Raw genomic sequence first — 19,612 nt, 5'->3', positions numbered from 1 at the left:
GACTTCCCCTGCGCTGCTCGACAGCCGGCCTGGCCTACTCCTTGTTATACTTGATACTATTAGGTGCCATGTCGCGTTGCAGCTCCTCCACGCGCTTCCTAGCGCTGGCGCTGGCAATTAGTTGCCTCCATGCGAGCGTCGCCTTCAGCCCTGCAGCTGACACCAAGCTCGTGCTGGTGCTCGAAGGAGATTCTATTACAGATAATGGTGCGGCAAATGCTGACAAAACCGGGTTTGCCCGTGGATGACCGGGGACGCACCGCCGGGAAACGATGGCCAGCAGGGGAGCGGCTGCAGGCAGGCAGAACGTGTCGTGGGCAGGCTAAAGAGATTCGCGGGTGGCAGTGGGTGACGGTGGGTGACAGGTGGTTGACAGGCCTGCTTGCCCCCCCCCACCCCCCCCACACACACGGGTGTCACCACATGGTCAACCACCGCGACCCGACGTACTGTTCACGCAGGCAACGTGTTCAAGCTGCTGGGCGCGCCGAACCCCAAGTTCTATTTCCCTGGGAGGTGCGCACGAAAACGCTCCGCCGTACGGGAGGCGCGCAACGTCCCCATCATCGATACCGTACTGGCCACCTGAACGGCTGCACCTTCGCAATGTTGCAAAGTGCCATCCTCTCTTTCCGCGGCACCCGTTTATATACGTCATCACAGGTTCACAAACGGGCCAAATTGGGTTGACTACCTGACGGACGCAGTCTCCAAGTTCGTGAAGAACGTCACGGTGCGTCGTGATCTTGTATGCCGGAAACGGAAGGCCGCACTACCACCAAGAGCATGTATCCAACTTGGCAGGGCGTCGTACGCACACCGCCAAAAAAACGTGTCTGGTGCATTCATCCCGTGCCCCTGGCACTGACCCACCTGAATGGACGCACGTGCACACAGGTTCACAACTACGCATATGGCGGCGCTACTGCCTGCGCAAACAACGAGACTGCCACTATAGTCCCGTAAGTTTGACAGCCGCCAGCCGGTGGGCTGGCGATGGGGCCATAGCTTTCAGCGTGTGCTGGGTATTCTTAACAGCTGTGAGCTGTCAAGGATCAGCAGGATCCATATCTTCGACAGCACATTATTGCTCTGTGTCCAAACACTCTGCATGCCGCTGCGTGCAGGGTCATCAAGGACCTTGGAAACCAGACGGCGGCATTCCTGGCCGATGCGGCGGCGGGCAAGGTTCCCAAGCCCAGCGCGGACACGCGTGTGGTGCTGATCCAAGTACGTGTGTTCGCCTACGGCATGTACACACGCGCGCACCTCCCTGTCCTGTCCTTTACACACGCCACGCCTGAGCGTAACTCCTCGCACCGCATTCTCCATACCTTGATGCGCCCGTTCTTGACGCGTGCGCGGCTTTCCGGCCCCCTTGTGGTCTGCAGTGGGTTGGCAGCAACGACATTGACGGCGCCCTGAGGCAGCTGGCGGCGGCGCAGGCCGCCGCCGCCGCCACCAACAGCACGCCGCCGGACCTGCAGACCGCGGGTCTCGCTCTGGCCACCGCCATTGTCACCTGCCGCCTGGCCGCTGCACAGGCGGTCGCGGCCAGTGGCGCAGTGAGCGACATAGTGCTGCTGCCCATATCTCCCCTGTACCAGGCGCCCGCGGTGCCCTCGGAGTACAGGATGGCGGTGCGTGCGGGGCGCGGCGTGTTTGCGGGTGGGGGCTTTCTTTGCGGTGCGTACGCCTAGTCAACACATTCGCAGTTACCGGATCCTTGATCCGCAAGGTTGATGCAGCCAGCGCATTCATACTCGCTGCGCCTTCACCAAGGAATGCGCCGGTGCTGTGTCGGAGGTATGATTGCCGCCTGCCAACGTCTGACTGAACCCTAAATGCAACGATGCGTTTGCAGGTGACGCTGCTGGTGAGCGGTATCGACGGCGCGCTTGCGGGGCAGGTGAAAACCCTGTCAGGCACCTTCTCCAGCGCTTTGAAGACCCGCCTGCACTGGGCCGGTGACTCGAGTTGGATTGACAAGCTGAGCACCACTATCGTCCCGCCGTTCAAGAACACCACGTGTGAGCACTGCATGGGAGTGCGCCAGTCCTTGTTGCTTGTGCGGCATGAGCGTGCCGGAAAACTGAGATCCGGGGCCCAACCACCGCAGCGTAGAAGCGCGCGCCCGCGTAGCCAGTTGCCCGCGTGTGCTGTCCAGGGCTGCAACATGAGGACCTGTACGTGTATAACCGGTAACACTGTCTGGCTGTCCGCAGATCCGTGTCTGTGGAACCCGCGCTCGGTGCTGGAGATACTTGACAACCTCACATTGTGCACCGATGTGGAGGACCGGTACTTCTTTGGTGAGTGAGCCAGCTGCTTATATAGTTTCCGCAATGCCTGACATCCAATTGACTGATCCCCCTAAACGCTTGCACGCCCGCACACAATACCCGCAGACCAAATCCATCCCACCACCCGCTTCCACAAGCACGTCGCACTCAAGGGCATACTGCCGCGGCTGCAGCAGCTCAAGGGCGCGGTGCCGCGCCGCGTGGCGTTCAACCGCTTCATCATGTAGATGTCATGATGCGGTTGCTGGCACGAGATGCCGAGAGCGAGGAAGTGCTAGGGGCATGCCAGGAAGCACCAGATGTACCGTGACAAAATGTTTGTCCTTCTAAAGTTGTTTGTCTCTCTCTCTGGAAGGCATGCAGCGGCATTGGACCCGCGTGCGCGCGCGTGCGTTGCAAATTGTGTGCCATCTGCTGGGGTTTGGGAATCAGCTGCACCCTACGGGACTTCACCAACCTGCCTTACCACTGTCCCATCGCACACTCACTGCTGGCATTGGCCTTCCGTGTCCTTGGCACAGCACACATGGCTCCTCGACACATGACAGTGGCAAGCTCTGCATGGCCTGACAAGTGATCCCCGGTCACGAGATAAGGGGCTGAGCCCTCCACAGTCTGAGGCCGAACAACCTCATCTCCCGGACATAGCCGGGGTTGGTTTCCACAGGCACATAGCCAAACCAGGTGCCTATCTAGCAATCGCGATGCCACAGCAGAGCCAACCGCAGCCAGACGCAGCACAGTTGTCAACAGCCGCACTACTTGTCATGCCGCTACGCATGCCCTGCCAGCCCCATCGCGGACCGCTACCTAGACACCGCCAGCCGGCTCCTCAGCCTGCGCGCTTGCGCCGCTTCATGGGCGGCGCTGCGCTCTCCCCCTGGTTCGCTTCGCTCGGGGGGCTCGGCCTGAAAAGGTGGCAACTTGAACCACACAAAACGCTACAAATGTATTCATACTTATACACTGTTGCTTATGGCATGCTTGCTCCAGCAACCCTTATAAAGTAGTCTGAACACTAAATAACATGGCGCGCCCCTATGTATACACAAAGCTGTGCGTCGAATGTGCACTGCTGGTTCCGGTAAAGCCACCCCGCCTTACACTATCTCTTCAGCCGTTGTCCACACGCTCCTTGCACCCGTGCCGTGAGCTTTGCATGAATCAGCGCCTCAAAACCACAAACGTTCAGTATCACGCATAACTCACTGCACACCAGCGCCCAGTGAAATGCGGGTAAATAGTTCAAGCTTTGTGGCCAAGGTTGCCAGCCCGCTGTCCTCGCCCTTTACTGACAGGATTCAAGCCAATTTACACTACCATGCCACGACTACCAGGCTCCCGCCATTTACACTACCTGCCCCCGCAGAACACACACCCGCCAGAAATGAACCTCGACCTCCAGGCAGGAGTGGCAACGAATCTGCGCTGCCGCACACGTACGCAGGCATCCGTCAGCGCGCTGGGTGGACGTACTACACGTACTCGTACGGGACATTCAAATCCTTGCAAAGGCACGTCATCAGCGCACGCTGCTGCCCGTCCTTCAGCGGAGTGCCGATGTGCAGCTTCAAGCCCATCCTGCACACAGAAGTCAAACGGCGCAATATATTCTTGTTTTGGTGGGCAACAGTCCCGGCCCCTTGGCATGCATTTACCATTTACCGGTCTGCGGCTATGCAGGTTGCTAGGTGCACACCTCCAACGCGTGCAATGCAGTAGCACGGGCTCGCGCAAAGAGAGCAACACCCGCGCGGCAACTTACTGGTAATACTCGTCCGGGGTCCGTGAATTGTCGAATGCAATCGACAGAGTCGTGCACATGTCCGACAGCGCTTGTGGGGCCTCATCCGTGTTCACGCTACAACAGAGCAAAGGCCACGAGAATAGTAGGTGCAAGCCGTGAACACGGCAAGTCAAATTAGCGCTGCAGATCCCCCAGCTCTAGCGCTGAATCCCCACGCGCTGCTGCATACTTACTAGTGCTCCTCCAGGCACTGCTTCAGGCGGGGCCGTACGGAGATATACGAACGCCACGAGGAGACCGGGTTGGTTTTCTCCCAGTTCACCCCGGTGCGGACGCTCATTGTGTCTTGAATGTACTCTGCAAGCCAGCCAAACGCAACCGCACATACGTCGTTGTAAAGGAGGCGCACACAAAAAGACGAGTGGGAGTGGGGAGGTTGGGGGTTGGGAAGGCTGGGAGTTGGGGAGTGGGGCGGTTGCGGGTTGGAGGCCTAAGGCAAAGGCGTCTTCCGTCCTGCGACAAGCTACCCGCAACTCGTTTGACCCCGTGGTCTCACCCATCAGGCCGCGCATGTCAAGCTTCCCCTTCAGCTGGAGGTACTGGGCTGTCATCAGCTGCAGCTCCCCCTTCAGGCGCACCACTTCCTTGTCGCCGCGCTCCCTCTCCAGGTTGAGCTCCCCTTGCAGGCGCACCACTTCCTTCTCGCCGCGCTGCCTCTCCGTGTTGAGCTCCCCCTGGAGCTGCACCATCTCCGTGTTGAGTTGCGTGGTGGAGTTGCTCTCCTTGGCCTGCAGGTAGTCGAGGATGAGCCCGTGGTCCACGTTGTTCTGAGCCAGGAATATGATCATGTCCACCTGCGGTGCAAGACAGGCGCCCGTTCATGTTTCGCGCCAGAAATGTCGAGGAATGCAGCCGCCCTGGGCACCTCCGCCATTGGCATTACCTACGGTCACTACCAATCGCCCGCGTTGGTTTTAGCCTAGCCTACGGTCGATTCTGGCTGTTACCTGTTACCAAGCTATCGCCTAATGAACGTGATGGACACGACAACGACAGCGATCAAAATAAACAGCAAGGTCGTCAAATGTTGACCTGATGGTTTGCCGAAGCTACCGCTGCGCTCCCGCCCAGACGCGCCCTGCGTGCTGTCGGGTCCTCGCAGCCAGGCCATGGCACACCTCTGGCTTGCCAAAGACGCTGGTGTGCAGGCCAAGGCGCGCGGGCAGGGAGGCGTCCTCGGCCGAGGCAGAACAGGAGGTGCGCACCATGGCCGGCGCTGGTGCGCTAGGCCTGGCTGCGAGGACCCGACAGCACGCAATGCGCGTCTGGGCGGGAGCGCAGCGGTAGCTTCGGCAAACCATAAAATATGACGACCTTAAAGCGTGGTTCGATTAGAAGAGAAGAAGAAGAAGAAGAAGAAGAAGAAGAAGAAGAAGAAGAAGAAGAAGAAGAAGCGAAAAGCGAGAAGAGAGTAGCGATGGAGCTCGCCCATCGTAGCGATGGAGCTCGCCCATCGCTACTCTAGTGCATACGTAACGACCTTACGGCGCGACCAATTTAGATATATTATTGCATGAACTGTTTTGCTTTTTGAATAATCCTTTTGAGACTAGTTTTGGCGGTCCATGAGCTTCCTGGCTCGTTTGGACCAATCTACGAGCATGAACTTGTAACATCAATCATAGTGCATCGTTGCAATCTCGCCATGATGCTGTATGCCATCAGGATTTGACAATGAGGATCTAACACCTATAGTCATCAACCTTTTGATAACATTTAGCTTGAGCGCCAAAAGTTGCGCGCAGTAAGAGAGTTCGGCCACAATCCCTAAACTGAAAGGATTGTATAGACAATATGTAGTCTGAGTGGTCTCTGGTAACGTATAGTTGATGCTGAGGCGGACGAGGGCGTGCGGAGAGCGCCGCACCAGCCAAGCGGGATATGGGACCCCCCCCCCCCAAATGCACAGGCTGGTGCGTTTGGGGTGGTGCAGTGTGTCTGCATGGGTGGGGCGAGAATGGTGGGGAGGATGGGCGTGGAGACGGGGCCTGCGTGGTGAAGGAGTGGGGCTGGATGAGTTGGGCGCAAGCCACCACCACGTGCGCCCTGACGGGGATTGTGGCCCATGTGGGGTCATGCCGCTCGGTGCGGGGTCTGTGGGGCGATAGGGGCATGGGGTCGGGGACCAGCGGCACCTGTTACGCCACGCACGCCCAGACCGCAGCACGCTCTCCGCAGCGCACACCGCACGAGTGTCTTGATTTTCTTTCGCCCCTGACCGCCCTGCCCACCCACACCACCAATCACCGCCTCGTCACGCCTGCCCGCACACATGACGGCCAGGCCATGAAGCCAAGTGAGCGCATCGCGGCGGCGAAGGCTCTGCCAGAGCTGGAGGTGGGGCGGTGCTGGCGGCGGAGCTGGCCGTGGAGGGGTCTGGCGTGGCGGCAGCGGGGCGGGTGGGCGTGGCTGGTGTAGACAGGTGGCGCGATCCGGGGCGACGCCACGCCTCGCAAAGTGCCCTCGACTCAGGACTGCAAATGTGAGGGTTCAAAGCCGGGCATCGAGGCGTGTGACAGCGCCGGATGTGCCACGCCCGATGTGCCACGCGAGGCGGCAGCTGCCCCAACAGCACCGGCGGCGAGGACAGCAATGGCCCCGACAGCGGCACCAGCACGCCGCAGCACCAGCACCAGCGGCAGCGCGGCGGGTAGCCGCTGCTGCAATCGAGCGGTGGGCTGCAGCCTCCGCAGATGGGCATCGTGGCGTTCGGTGACAGCACCTACAGGCTGTAGATGGCGGCGCAGGCGAAGGCCGCCCGAAGCTCTAGAGGCGGCGCGACAGGTGCTGTCACGACTGCCGCCTGAGCTGCACTCGGTGCTGCTCAACGCGGCGGAGCTATTCACTGGCTTGGAATTGTGCCAGGCCGGCATGGGGCTGCCACAGCAGCAGCAGGCGCAGGCGCAGCAGGCGGGCAACAGCAGCGGAGGGGCTGCGCCCGACGGCGGGCTGCCACATCACCTGCAGAGCCTGCCGCAGTGGTGGCCAAGTACATCATGGGCCCATTGCAGCGCATCTACAATGGCAACGCCGGCACCAGCGGCGGTGCTGGCAAGTCGCCCAGCGGCGACGCGGTGCCCGGGGCGTGCGCTTGACCACCTGCTTAGCGGCAGCGCAGCCGCCTACGCGCCCGGCGTCGCCGGCGCCGGTGCCGACGGCGGGCCCCAGCCTCGCGGCTCCACCAGCGGCATGGCTACCGTCATGATGCCCAGCGCCACTACGGGTCTGGACTCCTCCTCCCACGCAGCGCTGCAGCTGTTCAACCAGGTGCTGCCGGCGCTGACACAGAGCGTGGCGACGGTGCGCAGGCGCCTCGGCGGTGGCTTCGGCGCGCCCGTGCCCTGCACAGTCAATTTTGAGCTGGTGCAACGCTCGCCGGTGGGGCCGGGCGCCATGCTTGGCTCCCAGCTCAAGGCGAGCCGCAAGGAGCGGCCGCCCGGCGGCGCGGAGTACTATGAAGGCGGTAGCAGTGGCGTGGGGGGTGCCGGCGGCGGCAGCGGGCTGTGCTCGCAGGCGTCGTCGCAGCTGGGCCAGGGCAGCGGGGTCCAGCAGCAGGCTGCGGTGCTGCCGGCGCGCGGCGCAGCAGCCGCGGGCCGGTGGGTGGCGGTGGGGGCGGCGGCGGAGGTGGGGGCGGCGTGGCGCCGTTCAAGGGCGGCGCTGCTGAGCTGACCCAGTATGACATGCTGCGTCACCAGCAGGAGGCGTTGGGGGTGGACCGCGGGACAGTGAGTTGGGGCTTGAGCGGGGTATTGGGTCTGTGTTTGGTGCCTCGGAGACACCCGGCTGGCGGCCATTGTTAGACCACCCCGCAGTGCTCGGCAGCTGCAAGTATTCCTTCAGCTTGGCCTCCTAACGTCTTGCCCTCAACTACTGCCTGCAGGTCCGCGGCGTGAATGTGCAGGTGGCAGCTCGCAACTCGCAGCCGGCGGCAACTGGCTCGCAGCAGCGTCACTCTGTTGACGGCGGAGCACCGCAGCAGGGTGGAAAGCTGGTCCGGGAGGGTTCCAATTGAGTTGCGTATAGAGCGGTTTTGGGGGCGCTTTGTGTTTGCCCACGCGTGTTTGCGTTCTCCAAGTTCACTCCCTGTCTCATGTGGTGCGTGATCCCGACTTGCAGGGAGACATTCCTTCCTCCTCTGGGCAAGCAGCATCAAGCAGTGTGACACTGAGCTGTGGTGGTCGGGGACGGCACAACCCTTCGTGCCCAGCGGCTGTTGCAGCCGGATACGCATACAATAGATACGAAACAACTTCGACGTTCTTCGTTTGGACTGCTGAAATACGGTAGTCTAAGACTATCTAATCGGGAATGGCTCTAGCCGCCGTGTAGGCGGGTTGCTGGGGTGCGGAGGGGAAGGGATTGGTGGGTGAGGGAAGCACTCGCAATAGCATTTAGGGAGGCGTATGTCCCTGTTGGGTCACTGAGGTGGCCGTGTGGCGGGAAGATGCCAAGAAGCAAGGCCATCCGGTGCGCGTGCTTGAATTCACGCCTTTGACATATACTCGTTCGTGTTGTAACGGAGGGCGTGAGCCGCCGTGTATCGCTATGCATCGGATTTCGTCAGTGTGAACCTCGCATGTGTGTGCCAGCCGCTTACGTACGTACAAGTAGGCATACACCCAGGTCGCGGTCCTGGCCTACCGGCTATTAGAGGTGCGAAGGATGCCGACCTGCCTCACGTGCGCAACCTGCTGGCCGGCGGGCCGCTGCTGGCAGACATGCTGACGAGCTAGCATGCACGGCGCCATGGCGGCTGCGTGGATGGGCTCGCAAGCGGTCGGGCGGTCTCATGGGTGGGTGCGCGAAGGGAGGCTGCTTCTAGGCTAATCCTCAACAAGCGTGACAGGTGTGGGTCGATCGGGGGATCGGCCGGGGGGAGGGTGTGAGGGTTTGTGTCGAACATACGGACATACCTCATACGTACTTCTTGCCGTGAGTTCGACCAGCCGCGCACTCCTGCTCTGCCGTTGCAAATTGTCTGCCATCTCACCCATCTGCTGGGGTCTGGGCATGAGTTGTAACCCTAGGGGACTCCACCAACCTGCCTAAACACTGTCCTGTCACACACACATTGCCTGCAGGAGCACCTCGTGCTGGCTCCCTATTACACGCAAGCGAATGCGCACATGTGCCCGCCTCTTGCATACGCCGCTTACGCCCAGGGGCGGAGCTCCAATAATTCTTTGAAGGGTAGAAGATGCGCGGCAAGTGACGCGTTGACGTGTCAGCGCCAGGGTTTTTCTGCCGAGCCGTTCTCGAGCCCAAGCAGCGCGCGCACTGCAGCCTCCTCCACCTAAACCAAACCTTTCAGGACCTTGTAGTCTTCCTTGAACCCTTTCTCTTGCCTGTCACATATCGCTATTCGCTAACCTGCCTTCCACCAACACCAACACCTCGCAATCTACATGGCCTTGGCCTTGCTCCTCATGAGCTTGGGCAGCACCGCGTACAGCAGCGCCAGCAGCGTCACCGCCGCGCTGCCCACGTAGGTGACCGGCACCAGCAGCCCCACACGGTCCACCACCTGGCTGGCGCAGCGCACCGGGTCAGCCTGAAAAGGGGGGGCCGTGGGAGGGGGGAGGGTACATTCATGAATAGTCAAGAAGTGAAGGCGCAGCCAGGAACACGAGTATAGCAGGCGCGTTGTTATCGATGTCCGTCGGGGGGGGGTTACATTCATGATTAATTAAGAAGTGAAGTCGTAGGCAGGTACAGTTGCAGCGTAGACGCGTTGTTACCGATGTCCGTGAAGTCCAGCGGCCAGCTCCAGCGCGTAGACCCGCCGAAGGCTGCTGCTGCTGCTCTCCCATTTTGTCTAAGACTATTCTAAGTAGGTTGATCGTATGGTAGTAACGTCAGTAAGATGATCACGTATAGCTCAGTAGCGCTCGGATGCATATGCGGATGCGAGTGCAACGCGACCGCCGCTGGACTTTCCTATACCCGCCGTGCTTTGTACTCACCTGCGCGCCGCGAGCGCAGGCGCCGCACCGGATACCGCGCCGCGCATGTACAGAGTGGGGCAGAGGCAGGGGGCGGTCAGGCGCGGCGCAAGTATGACGCGAACAATACCCATCCCCGCGCTGCTAGCTACGTGCAATGGAGTGCCGTGCAAGAAGTAGACCTAAAGTAAAGGGGGGGGGGGCAGCAGATACCAGCCCAAACTAAACCAAAGCAGCCAAACTAGCGGAGCCAAAGTAGCGGGGTGGGTGGGTGGGTGGGTGGGGGGGTCGGGGCGTTCAGGCAGCGGCGTGAAAGGCCATGAGGGGCGCACAGGTGTACGATACTGATGGAGGGGCCGTGCACGCTAGCAAGCAGCCACACAAGCGGCAAGAATGGCACAGCACCTCTGCAAGCATCCCTTGCCGCCAGGCGAGCGCTTAGTCCTTTCACCTCTATTCGCAACCTCCGCCCTGACCCTTCCACTGACATACAACCACACCAGATGCAGGGTACGTTGCCACCCACAGCCACATCACACCAGCCCTAGCTCCCACAGCCAGCCACATCCGTTGCCTCCACACACGGCTCCACCACCGCGCAACCGGGCCGGCGACCCCACCACCCCCTACCACCGGTCAACCGACCCCTTGCACGCACCATGTTGGACACGACGAAGGCGTGTATGGACAGGCTGTTGACGTCGCCCTCCAGCGTGCGCACGTACTCCAGCGCCGTGGTGAAGTCCAGGCTGTAGGCCATGGAGGCGGCCGAGCGCCACACAGCCACCACGTCGCCGAACTTGCGCAGCAGGTCGCGCGCGCCCGTCTGGTGCCCCTGTAGGCAGGAGGGAGGGGTGGAGGGAGGGAGAGGAGGAGGGGAGGGAGGGAGGGGAGGGAGGGCAGGAGCAGTGTGTCAGTGGACATGCGGCGTGCTGCGGCGTGCGGGTGGACGCGGCCGGTTGGGCGGATGCGCCCGCATGCGGCGGAATGAGGCGGGCGTGGGCGCTGTCAGTGGGCCTCACCTTGATGTGCGTCCACATCTTGGCGCTGGTCTTGGCCTTGGACAGCTGCGCCACCGCGGCGTTGACCGCCTCCACGCTGGTGTCCAGCGCGTCCAGCAGGTAGGAGCGGGCCAGCGCGTCCTTCTGGAACGCCGTGTAGCCCAGGCCTGTTCGAGGGTGTTTCGGGTTAGCAAGGGTCATGTGTATATGCGGTTGCGCACCGGCATACGTGTGTGCGCGGATGCGAGAGAGGGCACCTGCGCACAGCTAGTCGAAGCGCAGTCTTGGTCGCAGCCTTGCGCATCCCAGCGCCGCGACCCACCCACCCGCCCGCCCACCCGCCCGCCCGCCCGGCCACGCACCCGTGCTGGTGAAGGACAGCGGGTGCGCGCCCACGCTCCACAGCCAGTCGTGTGTGACGGCGTGTGCGCGTGGGTTGTAGCCCAGGTGCGGCGGCAGCACGCCGCCCAGGTGCATCAGAGTGGCGGCCAGCGCCTCCTTGAGCGGGCTGATGGGACGAGCCACCAGGTTGCCGCCGCACATCATGCCCGTGGGGTGCTCGTCCCTGCGGGGCCACATTCATGATTACCGTAGTGAAGGGGGGTTGAGGGGCGCGGCGCGGCGGGGGGCGGCGGGGCAAGGGAGGCAGTGGTTGGGGCAGCATGGCGCAGCATGGTGCGGAATCTTGCCCTCGGTGCAGGGGACTGGTACGACGGTCCGGAGTGATGTACATCGACCCAACCACCGCCAACGCCGCCGCCGCAGTGCGATGCACGGCCATGCCAGCTCCTCTGCCCGCATGCCTCCACCACGACCACGCACTCGCATCCCTTTCGCTAGTTGCAGCCCCCTCGGCATTGGAATGAACTACCCCCACCTCCATTCCCCCTCGCGGCCCGCCCGCCCAGCACCTGGCCCCCAACTCCCTCTTCCCCCCAGTTTGAACTGGTATGTGGTACAACCCACCTCCTCCCAGCAAACCCCTCCTCCCCACCTCCCTCCCCCCCCACCTCCTGGCGCTGTTGGCCACCACCAGCACCATGTCCTCCAGCGCGCGGGCGTTGTAGTGCTCGTCCAGCAACACCGCCACGTCACGCGCCAGCTGCAGCACGTACACGGGCACGTCGCGGGTGGGAGACTGCGGCGGAGGGGGCGGGGGAGGGAGGGAGGGAGGCGGGGAGGGGGAGAGTTGAGTTGGTGGTGGGCGGCACGGATGAGAAGTTCGTACAGGACAGCGGCTGGGTGGAAGTACGGTACAGGGGTAAAACATGATCCTGGCCCCGCCTTTCACTCTCCAGTAGGACGCCAGGGGGAGGGCGGCGTGTGTTCGGCTGCAGCCTGAGGCGGCCACACGGACGCCGCACGACCCACAGGGCACTCAGCGGCGCACTCACAGTGAGCGTGATGCGCTGCGCGCGGCTGCCCGCCGCCTCCAGCTGCTTGAGCTGGTGCCTGGTGGGCGGGAAGTGGCGGCGCAGCATGTCCGCCAGCTCGCGGCTGTCCACGTAGACGCGCTCCATCTCGGCTGCGGAGGAGGGGGCGTGGGCAAGGGCATGAACGCAAGAGAAGCGGGCAAATACGCACGAGCGCACAACCAGGTTTGATGTCAATCGAAATCCATTGGATGCGCGCTGATGCGAGTGGTATTACTGATCCAACAGTCATGGGTGCTTCTCCGCCTCACAATCGAAGAAGTCCTCGGAGGAGGGCACCTCCTGCAGGGTGGTGCGAGTGGCTGCTGCCAGCGCGGCGGCCAGCGAGGGGTTGTCGTGCAGGCCCATGCGGGTCACGCTGAACTTGAAGTTCTGCGGCGGCAGGGAAACGAGCCGGGAGAGAGAGAGAGAGAGTGCGTGTGTGTATGTTGAGGCGCGGGCGAGCAATGCGAGGCATCGGAAGCCCGCGGTTGACAACCAACAACCGTCCTTGGAAGGGCTGCAAAGGTCCGCAATCCCCCCGCCACCCCCCGCGGCGCACCTGGTTGTACATGCGCAGTGTGTCCACCGCCGCCTTGTAGGCCTCCACGTCGAAGTTGGCGGTGACGGGTGTGGCTCCGGGGCTGTTGCTGTTCTGCAGCTGCCGCGTGTTGTCGCTGATAAGGTAGATCTGGAAGTTCACCTGCGGACGGGGGAAGGAGACGGGGGAAAGGGGGTGAAACTATTTGTACATGCAAAGAAAGGGGGGACCAAGGGTTCAAGCCGAGGCACGAGAACGGGGTAAACACAGGGGCAACAGCAAGAGGGCCAGGCGCACGCGCACACACAGGTGTGCGTTGCATGCGGTAGCTGTTCGGCGCAGCGGCTGCCACGTGTATCGTACTGTCGAAGGCCGGCGCCGCACCTGGTAGGCGAATGGCGGCGCGGTGGTGTGGCGCGGGCCTGGCGCGGGCGCGTGCGCATGCGGGTGCGCGCTGGCGGGCGGTGCGGCCGAGGGCGACGGCGCCGCCACCACGCGGCGGCCCAGCCAGGCGGCAGTGGGCGGCGCCACCACGTGCCGTATGGCTCGGGACAGCACGCCCGCTAGCTCGCCCAGCAGTGTGTCGCGGCTGATCTCCTCCTCGTCGTACAGGGAGGGGTCCAGCTGGGGTGGGGCGGGGGGTGCGGGGGTACATTCATTGTTAGCTGAGGAGACGGTAGGCGGGGGTTACAATCATGATTATTTAAGAAGTTTAAGGCGTAGCCAGGTGGTGACTGGGGAGGGGATGACAAGGGGCAGCGCGGAGATGGCCCGTGGCCATGAGCGCAGCCGGGGTAGTGCGCGGTGGATGGTGGGAGTGTGGCGATGACGCCGCACGTACAGACTTGCCCACCCCGAGCCCCCGGAAACCCCCACTCTGTCGTCGAGAGCACCCCGCGGTAACCCCCCGCGCTCTATGGGTTCTGGGTTGGCAACGGTTTACTCTGGTGGGATTGGAATGCACTACCCCCTGCCGGCTCCCAACCCCCGTACTGCCGCGCGCACCTCCACCAGGTCTCGCTCGCCTCCAAAGATCTCCCACTTGTGGTCGCGGAACAGCTCGTAGGTGGCCTCGGCGCCCGCGGTGCCGTGCAGCTTGTTCAGGCCGGACCTGAGGAGCGGCAGGCAGGGCAGCGGGGGGGAGAGAGGGGTGGGAGGGGTGGATTACACGGTGGCCGCCTGGTGTGCAGCACCAGCATGCCGTGCGCTGGGACGCCGTGTGCGCGTGATAGGGTCGCTCTGCCCCGTCTTGTCTCGTCCCTCGTAACCGCGCCGCCTGGCGTCCAGCCCACCTGCCTCCGGCCCCGGGCCCCTGCCTTTGCTCCTGTGCCCCACGCCCACCTGAGCGCCACGGCCTCGTCCTTCCAGGTACCGCACGCCAGCGGCGCGTGCTCCTGGCCGTTGCAGTAGCGCAGCGCCCACTCCTCCAGCAGGTCCAGCTCAGCCTGCAGCAGTACCATCTGTGCAGGGGGGTGTAAATACCAGCCCAAACTAAACCATAACCAACGAAAACGAGCGGAGCATAGGTAGAGGCGTTAGTTAGGGGGGGGTTGCAAGGATTTTTTTGGGGGGGGGGAGTGCATACATAAGGGTAAGGATTGGACAGGAGGTAGGGGACAGGGAGACGTACAGAGGGGGGGTATAGGCGCGCGAGAGAGCGGGCAGGCGAGGGGAGTGTCGTGACACCCGAGCCCAGCAAACGAGGTCCAAGCGGGAGAGGAGGAACTGGCGGCACAAGCGGAGCGAGGGAGGAGAGAGATGGCATGAGCGGCGGTGTTGCGCTGAGGTCGGGCCCACCCCACTCCACTCCGCTCCGCTCCACCCGCCACCCCACCTGGTGCTGCACACGCCAGGCGCGCTCCTCCTCTTCCTCCTGCTGCTTGGTCACGGGGTCCAGGGCCGGGGCGTTGGGCGCGGCAGCGGCGCGGCGCACAGCCTGACGCTGCAGGTTTGAAGGGGGTGCAGCGGGTTGTCAGGAGTCAGGGCTTGAAGGGGATGCAGCGCGTTGTAAAGGAGTTAGGGCTTTACAGGTGCGGTTGCTCGGGTGCACAGCACAGACTTCCGTCAAACAATACCACCACATTTCCATCATTGACTAGCCTCCCAGGTCGCTGCCGCGGCTCGCTGGTGGCGTATCCGTGCAGTGCCCACCTTGAGCAGCCAGGAGTGGTGGTGGCGGTTGGCGACGGAGGGGATGCGCGAGGCGCGCGCCTGCGACAGCGCCTCGTTCAGCTGCAGGTCCGTGCTGCCGGGGTGCTGCGCGAGCTGGCGCACGTCTGCCCGGGGTTGATGAGGAGAGGGGTTGACGAGGTGAGGGGTTGATGAGGAGAGGGGTTGATGAGGTGAGGGGTTGATGAGGAGAGCGGGTTGATGAGGACAGGGGTTGGTGAGGAGAGCGGGTTGATGGGGAGAGCAGGTTGGTGAGGAGAGGAAGAAGCGGTGGGCGGGTTAAAGGGTTGAAGAAAGGTACAAAGGCAGGCGCACGAGAAGTGTGTGACGGTGCAGCGCAGCTTGAGGGCTGGTCTCCATAGTGCCTCAAACCCAATGGAATGATGCGCGGACACGCGTTTTCATTTCCCTTGTGCCCCCTGACACACACACACACAATCCTTCACCTTCTGCGCACCTAACACACACACACACACACACACACACACACGCACTCACGGTCTTTCTTGCGCTTGACCTCGCCAAACAGCTCGTGCACCTTGGGCAGCGTGCTGTGGTGGACCACGCCGTCGCCGCCCAGTGCCGGCCCCCAGTCCTTGCCGCCCGCCGTCAGGTCCACCAGCAGCCAGCGGCCGGCGCTGCCCACCCAGGTGTTCACCAGGCAGTCCTCCGCGGGGTGGGAGGAGTGGAACGTGCTGTGCACTTGCTCTGCGCGCGGCGCGTGGGCGGCGGGGGAGACGCGGCAGGGGAGGTGGGAGGGGATGTGAGAGGGGATGTGGGAGGGGAGGTTGGAGGGGGTTTGGGAGGCGTGGGCGTGGACGGGGCGGGCGGGCCCTGCTGTTTGGCTGACGATGGTGCCCAGGTGACGAGTGGAGATCCCAAACCAGCAGCCCTGCTCCACCCCCGACCGCTACCTGCGTTGTGCGTTCTCCCCTCACCAAGTAGCCGTGCGCCACTGCCGGCCTCGACTCCTCCACAATACCGGCACCCCCACGGGTTCTGGGTCTTGTGCTTGACACCCACTTCCCCACTTCCCCGCCCACAAACCCGCCACCCCGCCCCGCACCCACCCGCCGCCTCGTCCCATGGGTCCAGCAGGTCCTTGCGCAGGATGCCACCCATGAAGCTGCCGGGCCGCGACAGCAGCCGCGCCGCCTGCACCAGGGCGCTGCCGCCGCGCTCCTTGCCCGCCGCGTCCAGCAGGCCGCGCCGCCACATCTCCTCCTGCCGGATGTAGCTGACCACCGAGTTCACCCAGCGCTCGCTGCGGCGCGGGAAGGCAGGCGCAGTGGGTGGGGAGGCGGGGCGAGGTGAGTTGTAGGCAGGGCGGCTGGGCCTAAGGCATGTTGGGTCGTGGCAGCAGCCTTACGACAGGACTCCTAGGCAGTGTTGCAACCGGGAGTCCAATGATAGTCGGGTGGCAAGCTGGCAAGGCACAGCACTCCACCGTGTACGGTGTGCATCATACTTCCGGAAACAGGTCAAGTTCCGGGGTTAGCCGTCTATGGAAGACGGAGCGATTAAATACTTTAGTAAACGGGGGAGTCGGCGGGTTGTGCAGCCCGCTCGCGCTCACCTGTCCCACGTGGCATCCTTCTGCGCGAACTTGCCCGCCACGCTGTTGCCGTGCGGCCAGGCGTGTCCGTTCCAGCTGCTGGAGGGGGAGTGGCCCGGCAGCACCGGCTCGGGGCTGCGGATGGCGGCCTGCAGGGGGGGGGGGAGAGGCAGGGAGCCGGCGGTCGCGCGCGGCACGCTTCACCAGGACGCGACACGCGCCCATGAACGCACCACATTTACATGCATGTGACCTGACTACGCAGCCCCCGACCCATACGTCAACGGCAGGGCCCCCGGCCTGCCAGCCCGTTGCGGACCCCGCCCTCGCCGTGCGCCCCTTCCGCGGGCCGTGACCCACCATGACGGTGCGCAGGCGGTCGGCCTGGCCCTTGAGGACCTGCAGCTCCTCCGCGCTGACGCCCATGCGGTAGCCGTACACCGGCTCATCCACGTGCCACGTGGGGTTGATCACGATCATGCTGTAGCTGCCCTCCAGCCCCAGCCCGCTCACAAAGTGGTCCACGAACGCCTCCATCTTGCTGGCGTCGACCTGGCAGGCGGTCATTGCAAAAGGCCCGGGGGAAAGCCATGGCAGGAGCACGTCAGTGGCATATGGCATTAGGAACCGAGCAGGCTCGCGCGGACTCGTGATCTGCCGTTCCTATGCTGCGCGGCGGCGTGACGCTGGCAGCACATACACATGCAGCGAGCCCAAATTACTCCCAGCCACGCAAGAGCACCGTGCCCAGATGCAAGACGACCTCCGCACCTGCTGCAGGCCTGTGGCTACCGCCGGATCCACCTGCCAGGAGGGCACAGCACGAGGGCACAGCCACAAAATGAAAGCGTAAAAAGTTGCGACCCGAAGGTAGCCAGCCGAACAGCATGCAAACATGTATGCATCAACCAGACCTAGAAGTCTGCAAGCCACTTGTATGCTGGCCACTTACGGGGCGGCTGAAAGCGGCGATGGCGCGCTCAAAGGCGTCCACCACGTTCCGGCGCTTCACCAACACCACGTTACACGTAAAATTCAAGTGCACATGCGAGGGCATGGGCGTGGGGTGGAAGCGGCCGTGCACCAGACCCGCGCATTGGCCTGCACGGTGGGCGCGGCGTCGGTTACAAGGGCTCAGGGTCGCCAGGACGGGGCAACATGAGAGCACACACGCAGGCAATGAGCACTGTCAAATGCCACACCCACACGACCCATGCCAACGCATCGCCCCACTAGTCCACGGAGGCGCCACTGCTGTGTGCCTCCCCCCATGGCCTCCACCCCACCCCACGCGCCAACCCACCCCAAAACCTCGACCCCATCCCACCACCCACACACATACGCACCCAGCCGCTCAGCCCACCCCACATCCGCACATCTCAGCATCCCCGCCCCGCCCCGCCCCGCCCCGTCCCACTCAACATCGCCGCCCCGGCCCCGCCACGCCACGCCGCGCCCCGCACGCACCGTCCTCCTGGCACGTCAGCTCGGACCGGTCTATCCGCGTGTGCGGCAGCACGTGGTCCAGGTGCTGGAACCACTCGTTCAGCTCGTGCTGGCTGACGTTGACGCCACCGTTGCCGTCGCCGGCGAAGCCCACCAGCACCACGTTTAGCGGCACGGGCAGGTGCAGCGAGTGGATCTGGTGCAGCCCCAGGTACTCGGCCAGCGTGGCGTTGCTCAAGAACTCCTGCGCGGCGTTAGGACGTTAAGGCGTTGGGGTTCTTGGTGCGTTCAGAGGTGGCTGAGATTATGATGTCTAACCCTTTGAAGAGGTAATGGTGTTGTTTGTGAGCACTGGAAGGCTGCTCGGGTTGTGAGAAGGTTGGCGCCTTGTGGAGCCAGGCGCGCAGTGGCGTCATGCGCACCGGCCGGGTGGGTAGCCTGGCAACACGCGTGCAGCCGCCCCTGCACAGCCTCAGCGGCTATCTCCAACTGCGGCCGTGTCTTACCTCAGCACTATCAAAGTTGCGGCCGTGCAGGTTGCGCAGCCGTGCTAGCTCCATGCTGTCCCACGACAACGCGTCCTCGCCCTGCAAATGCAGTTCCAAACCAGAGGGTTGTTTGTACGCTTCCTAACCTTGTTGAAAGGGGTGTAGTGATGGCAGGTCATCGCGCAGTTGCTGTCTGCCCATTAGTACGCAAAGCGGCTTGTTGCCGCCGAGGCGGTGGCGGTGCACACGCGCTGTCCCACGCCACCCGCAGAAGGCCAGTTTGATGCACCGCCCAACCCAACCGCTCCGGCGTGCCTGCGCGGAAGCTTACGACTCACCATATGAAATAAGTTCAGGCCTTTCTTATGATGCGTGCCCTTCCCACCATCGGCCCTGTAAGGAATCCGCGAGCGACCTGAGTACCGTGTGCACAGCAGGTATCTCCAGATCATGTTGAGGTATCGTTCAGCGCTTACGATGGGGCTTCTGACGAACCAGGCGAGGGCCATAGCAACAGTGCCAGCGCGAAAACTAAACCGAGCGCTGGTCGCGTCATTTTCATTCTTCGTGCAAGCTAATGCTATAGAAAGTGGTATGGAATCATTTGGCGCGAGTCTAACAAAGTGCTGGCAATGATCGACGAGCAGTATTGAACTCTGGTCGCCAGCGATAGCACTAGAAATTGTGACGTGCAACTACTTTTCTTGCAGCTGGTCGTCATAGGTGAGCTGGCTCCTGTCCGGTGTGCCCCCATTCGTCAGCCCATGGCACGTTCGGCAGTCGCGCTCTGCAGCAGCCCCTCCCCTCGTCCGCTGCTGTGGCCCGACCTCAATAACTCGCTGCTCAGCGTGCTGGGACGAACCCTCTCCCTGATTGCCCTCTGCATCTGACGCCAAGGCGGTTAACTTCGGGAAGCCTCCCCTGGTTTTACTCGTCCGGTCCGAAGGC

General features: G+C 63.0%; 4 protein-coding genes across 4 annotated transcripts; 2 read left to right on the top strand and 2 right to left on the bottom strand.

The window, feature by feature from the left end:
- Positions 1-16: 16 nt before the first annotated feature.
- CHLRE_16g680300v5 (uncharacterized protein) lies at positions 17-2,643 on the top strand. The gene is made up of 9 exons (XM_001695831.2): positions 17-207; positions 462-516; positions 664-733; positions 898-962; positions 1,128-1,230; positions 1,392-1,640; positions 1,865-2,030; positions 2,226-2,312; positions 2,409-2,643. Exons 1-9 carry the CDS (start codon positions 69-71, stop codon positions 2,528-2,530), a joined length of 1,056 nt encoding a protein of 351 aa, XP_001695883.1. The 5' UTR covers positions 17-68; the 3' UTR covers positions 2,531-2,643.
- Position 2,644: 1 nt separating this feature from the next.
- On the bottom strand, positions 2,645-5,556 carry CHLRE_16g680350v5 (uncharacterized protein). The gene is made up of 5 exons (XM_043071404.1): positions 5,229-5,556; positions 4,607-4,904; positions 4,284-4,407; positions 4,069-4,164; positions 2,645-3,884 (listed from the first exon to the last, which is right to left on the bottom strand). Exons 1-5 carry the CDS (start codon positions 5,316-5,318, stop codon positions 3,779-3,781), a joined length of 714 nt encoding a protein of 237 aa, XP_042916025.1. The 5' UTR covers positions 5,319-5,556; the 3' UTR covers positions 2,645-3,778.
- Positions 5,557-5,656: 100 nt separating this feature from the next.
- On the top strand, positions 5,657-8,982 carry CHLRE_16g680400v5 (uncharacterized protein). Its single transcript, XM_043071405.1, has 3 exons — positions 5,657-6,023; positions 6,394-7,835; positions 7,991-8,982. Exon 2 carries the CDS (start codon positions 6,703-6,705, stop codon positions 7,777-7,779), a length of 1,077 nt encoding a protein of 358 aa, XP_042916024.1. The 5' UTR covers positions 5,657-6,023; positions 6,394-6,702; the 3' UTR covers positions 7,780-7,835; positions 7,991-8,982.
- Positions 8,983-8,994: 12 nt separating this feature from the next.
- On the bottom strand, positions 8,995-19,360 carry CHLRE_16g680450v5 (uncharacterized protein). The gene is made up of 23 exons (XM_043071406.1): positions 19,141-19,360; positions 19,003-19,057; positions 18,683-18,763; positions 18,198-18,420; positions 17,683-17,831; positions 17,502-17,534; positions 17,091-17,282; positions 16,752-16,879; positions 16,246-16,439; positions 15,674-15,883; positions 15,158-15,282; positions 14,841-14,948; positions 14,348-14,466; positions 14,012-14,117; positions 13,391-13,630; positions 13,028-13,168; positions 12,738-12,858; positions 12,448-12,578; positions 12,064-12,191; positions 11,416-11,618; positions 11,075-11,220; positions 10,711-10,887; positions 8,995-9,661 (listed from the first exon to the last, which is right to left on the bottom strand). Exons 1-23 carry the CDS (start codon positions 19,218-19,220, stop codon positions 9,512-9,514), a joined length of 3,240 nt encoding a protein of 1,079 aa, XP_042916023.1. The 5' UTR covers positions 19,221-19,360; the 3' UTR covers positions 8,995-9,511.
- Between the last annotated feature and the right edge of the window lie 252 nt (positions 19,361-19,612).

This window comes from Chlamydomonas reinhardtii, chromosome 16 (genome assembly GCF_000002595.2).
Source record: "Chlamydomonas reinhardtii strain CC-503 cw92 mt+ chromosome 16, whole genome shotgun sequence".
Lineage (NCBI taxonomy): Eukaryota > Viridiplantae > Chlorophyta > Chlorophyceae > Chlamydomonadales > Chlamydomonadaceae > Chlamydomonas > Chlamydomonas reinhardtii.
The sequence above is the reverse complement of the archived record's forward strand: the minus strand, read 5'-3'. Positions and strand labels throughout refer to the sequence as shown.

Excerpts from the sequence above, each read along its gene's own strand:
- CHLRE_16g680300v5 (XM_001695831.2), top strand. The coding sequence starts at position 69 with ATGTCGCGTTGCAGCTCCTCCACGCGCTTCCTAGCGCTGGCGCTGGCA. Across the intron at positions 208-461 it reads AGATTCTATTACAGATAATG|GCAACGTGTTCAAGCTGCTG; the intron begins GTGCGGCAAATG and ends CTGTTCACGCAG. Across the intron at positions 734-897 it reads AGTTCGTGAAGAACGTCACG|GTTCACAACTACGCATATGG; the intron begins GTGCGTCGTGAT and ends ACGTGCACACAG.
- CHLRE_16g680400v5 (XM_043071405.1), top strand. The coding sequence starts at position 6,703 with ATGGCCCCGACAGCGGCACCAGCACGCCGCAGCACCAGCACCAGCGGC.
- CHLRE_16g680350v5 (XM_043071404.1), bottom strand. The coding sequence starts at position 5,318 with ATGGTGCGCACCTCCTGTTCTGCCTCGGCCGAGGACGCCTCCCTGCCC. Across the intron at positions 4,905-5,228 it reads GCGTCTTTGGCAAGCCAGAG|GTGGACATGATCATATTCCT; the intron begins GTGTGCCATGGC and ends CTTGCACCGCAG. Across the intron at positions 4,408-4,606 it reads TGACATGCGCGGCCTGATGG|AGTACATTCAAGACACAATG; the intron begins GTGAGACCACGG and ends GCTGGCTTGCAG.
- CHLRE_16g680450v5 (XM_043071406.1), bottom strand. The coding sequence starts at position 19,220 with ATGACGCGACCAGCGCTCGGTTTAGTTTTCGCGCTGGCACTGTTGCTA. Across the intron at positions 17,832-18,197 it reads GCTGACGTGCCAGGAGGACG|GCCAATGCGCGGGTCTGGTG; the intron begins GTGCGTGCGGGG and ends CCCACCGTGCAG. Across the intron at positions 16,440-16,751 it reads AAGGATGCCACGTGGGACAG|CGAGCGCTGGGTGAACTCGG; the intron begins GTGAGCGCGAGC and ends CCCGCGCCGCAG.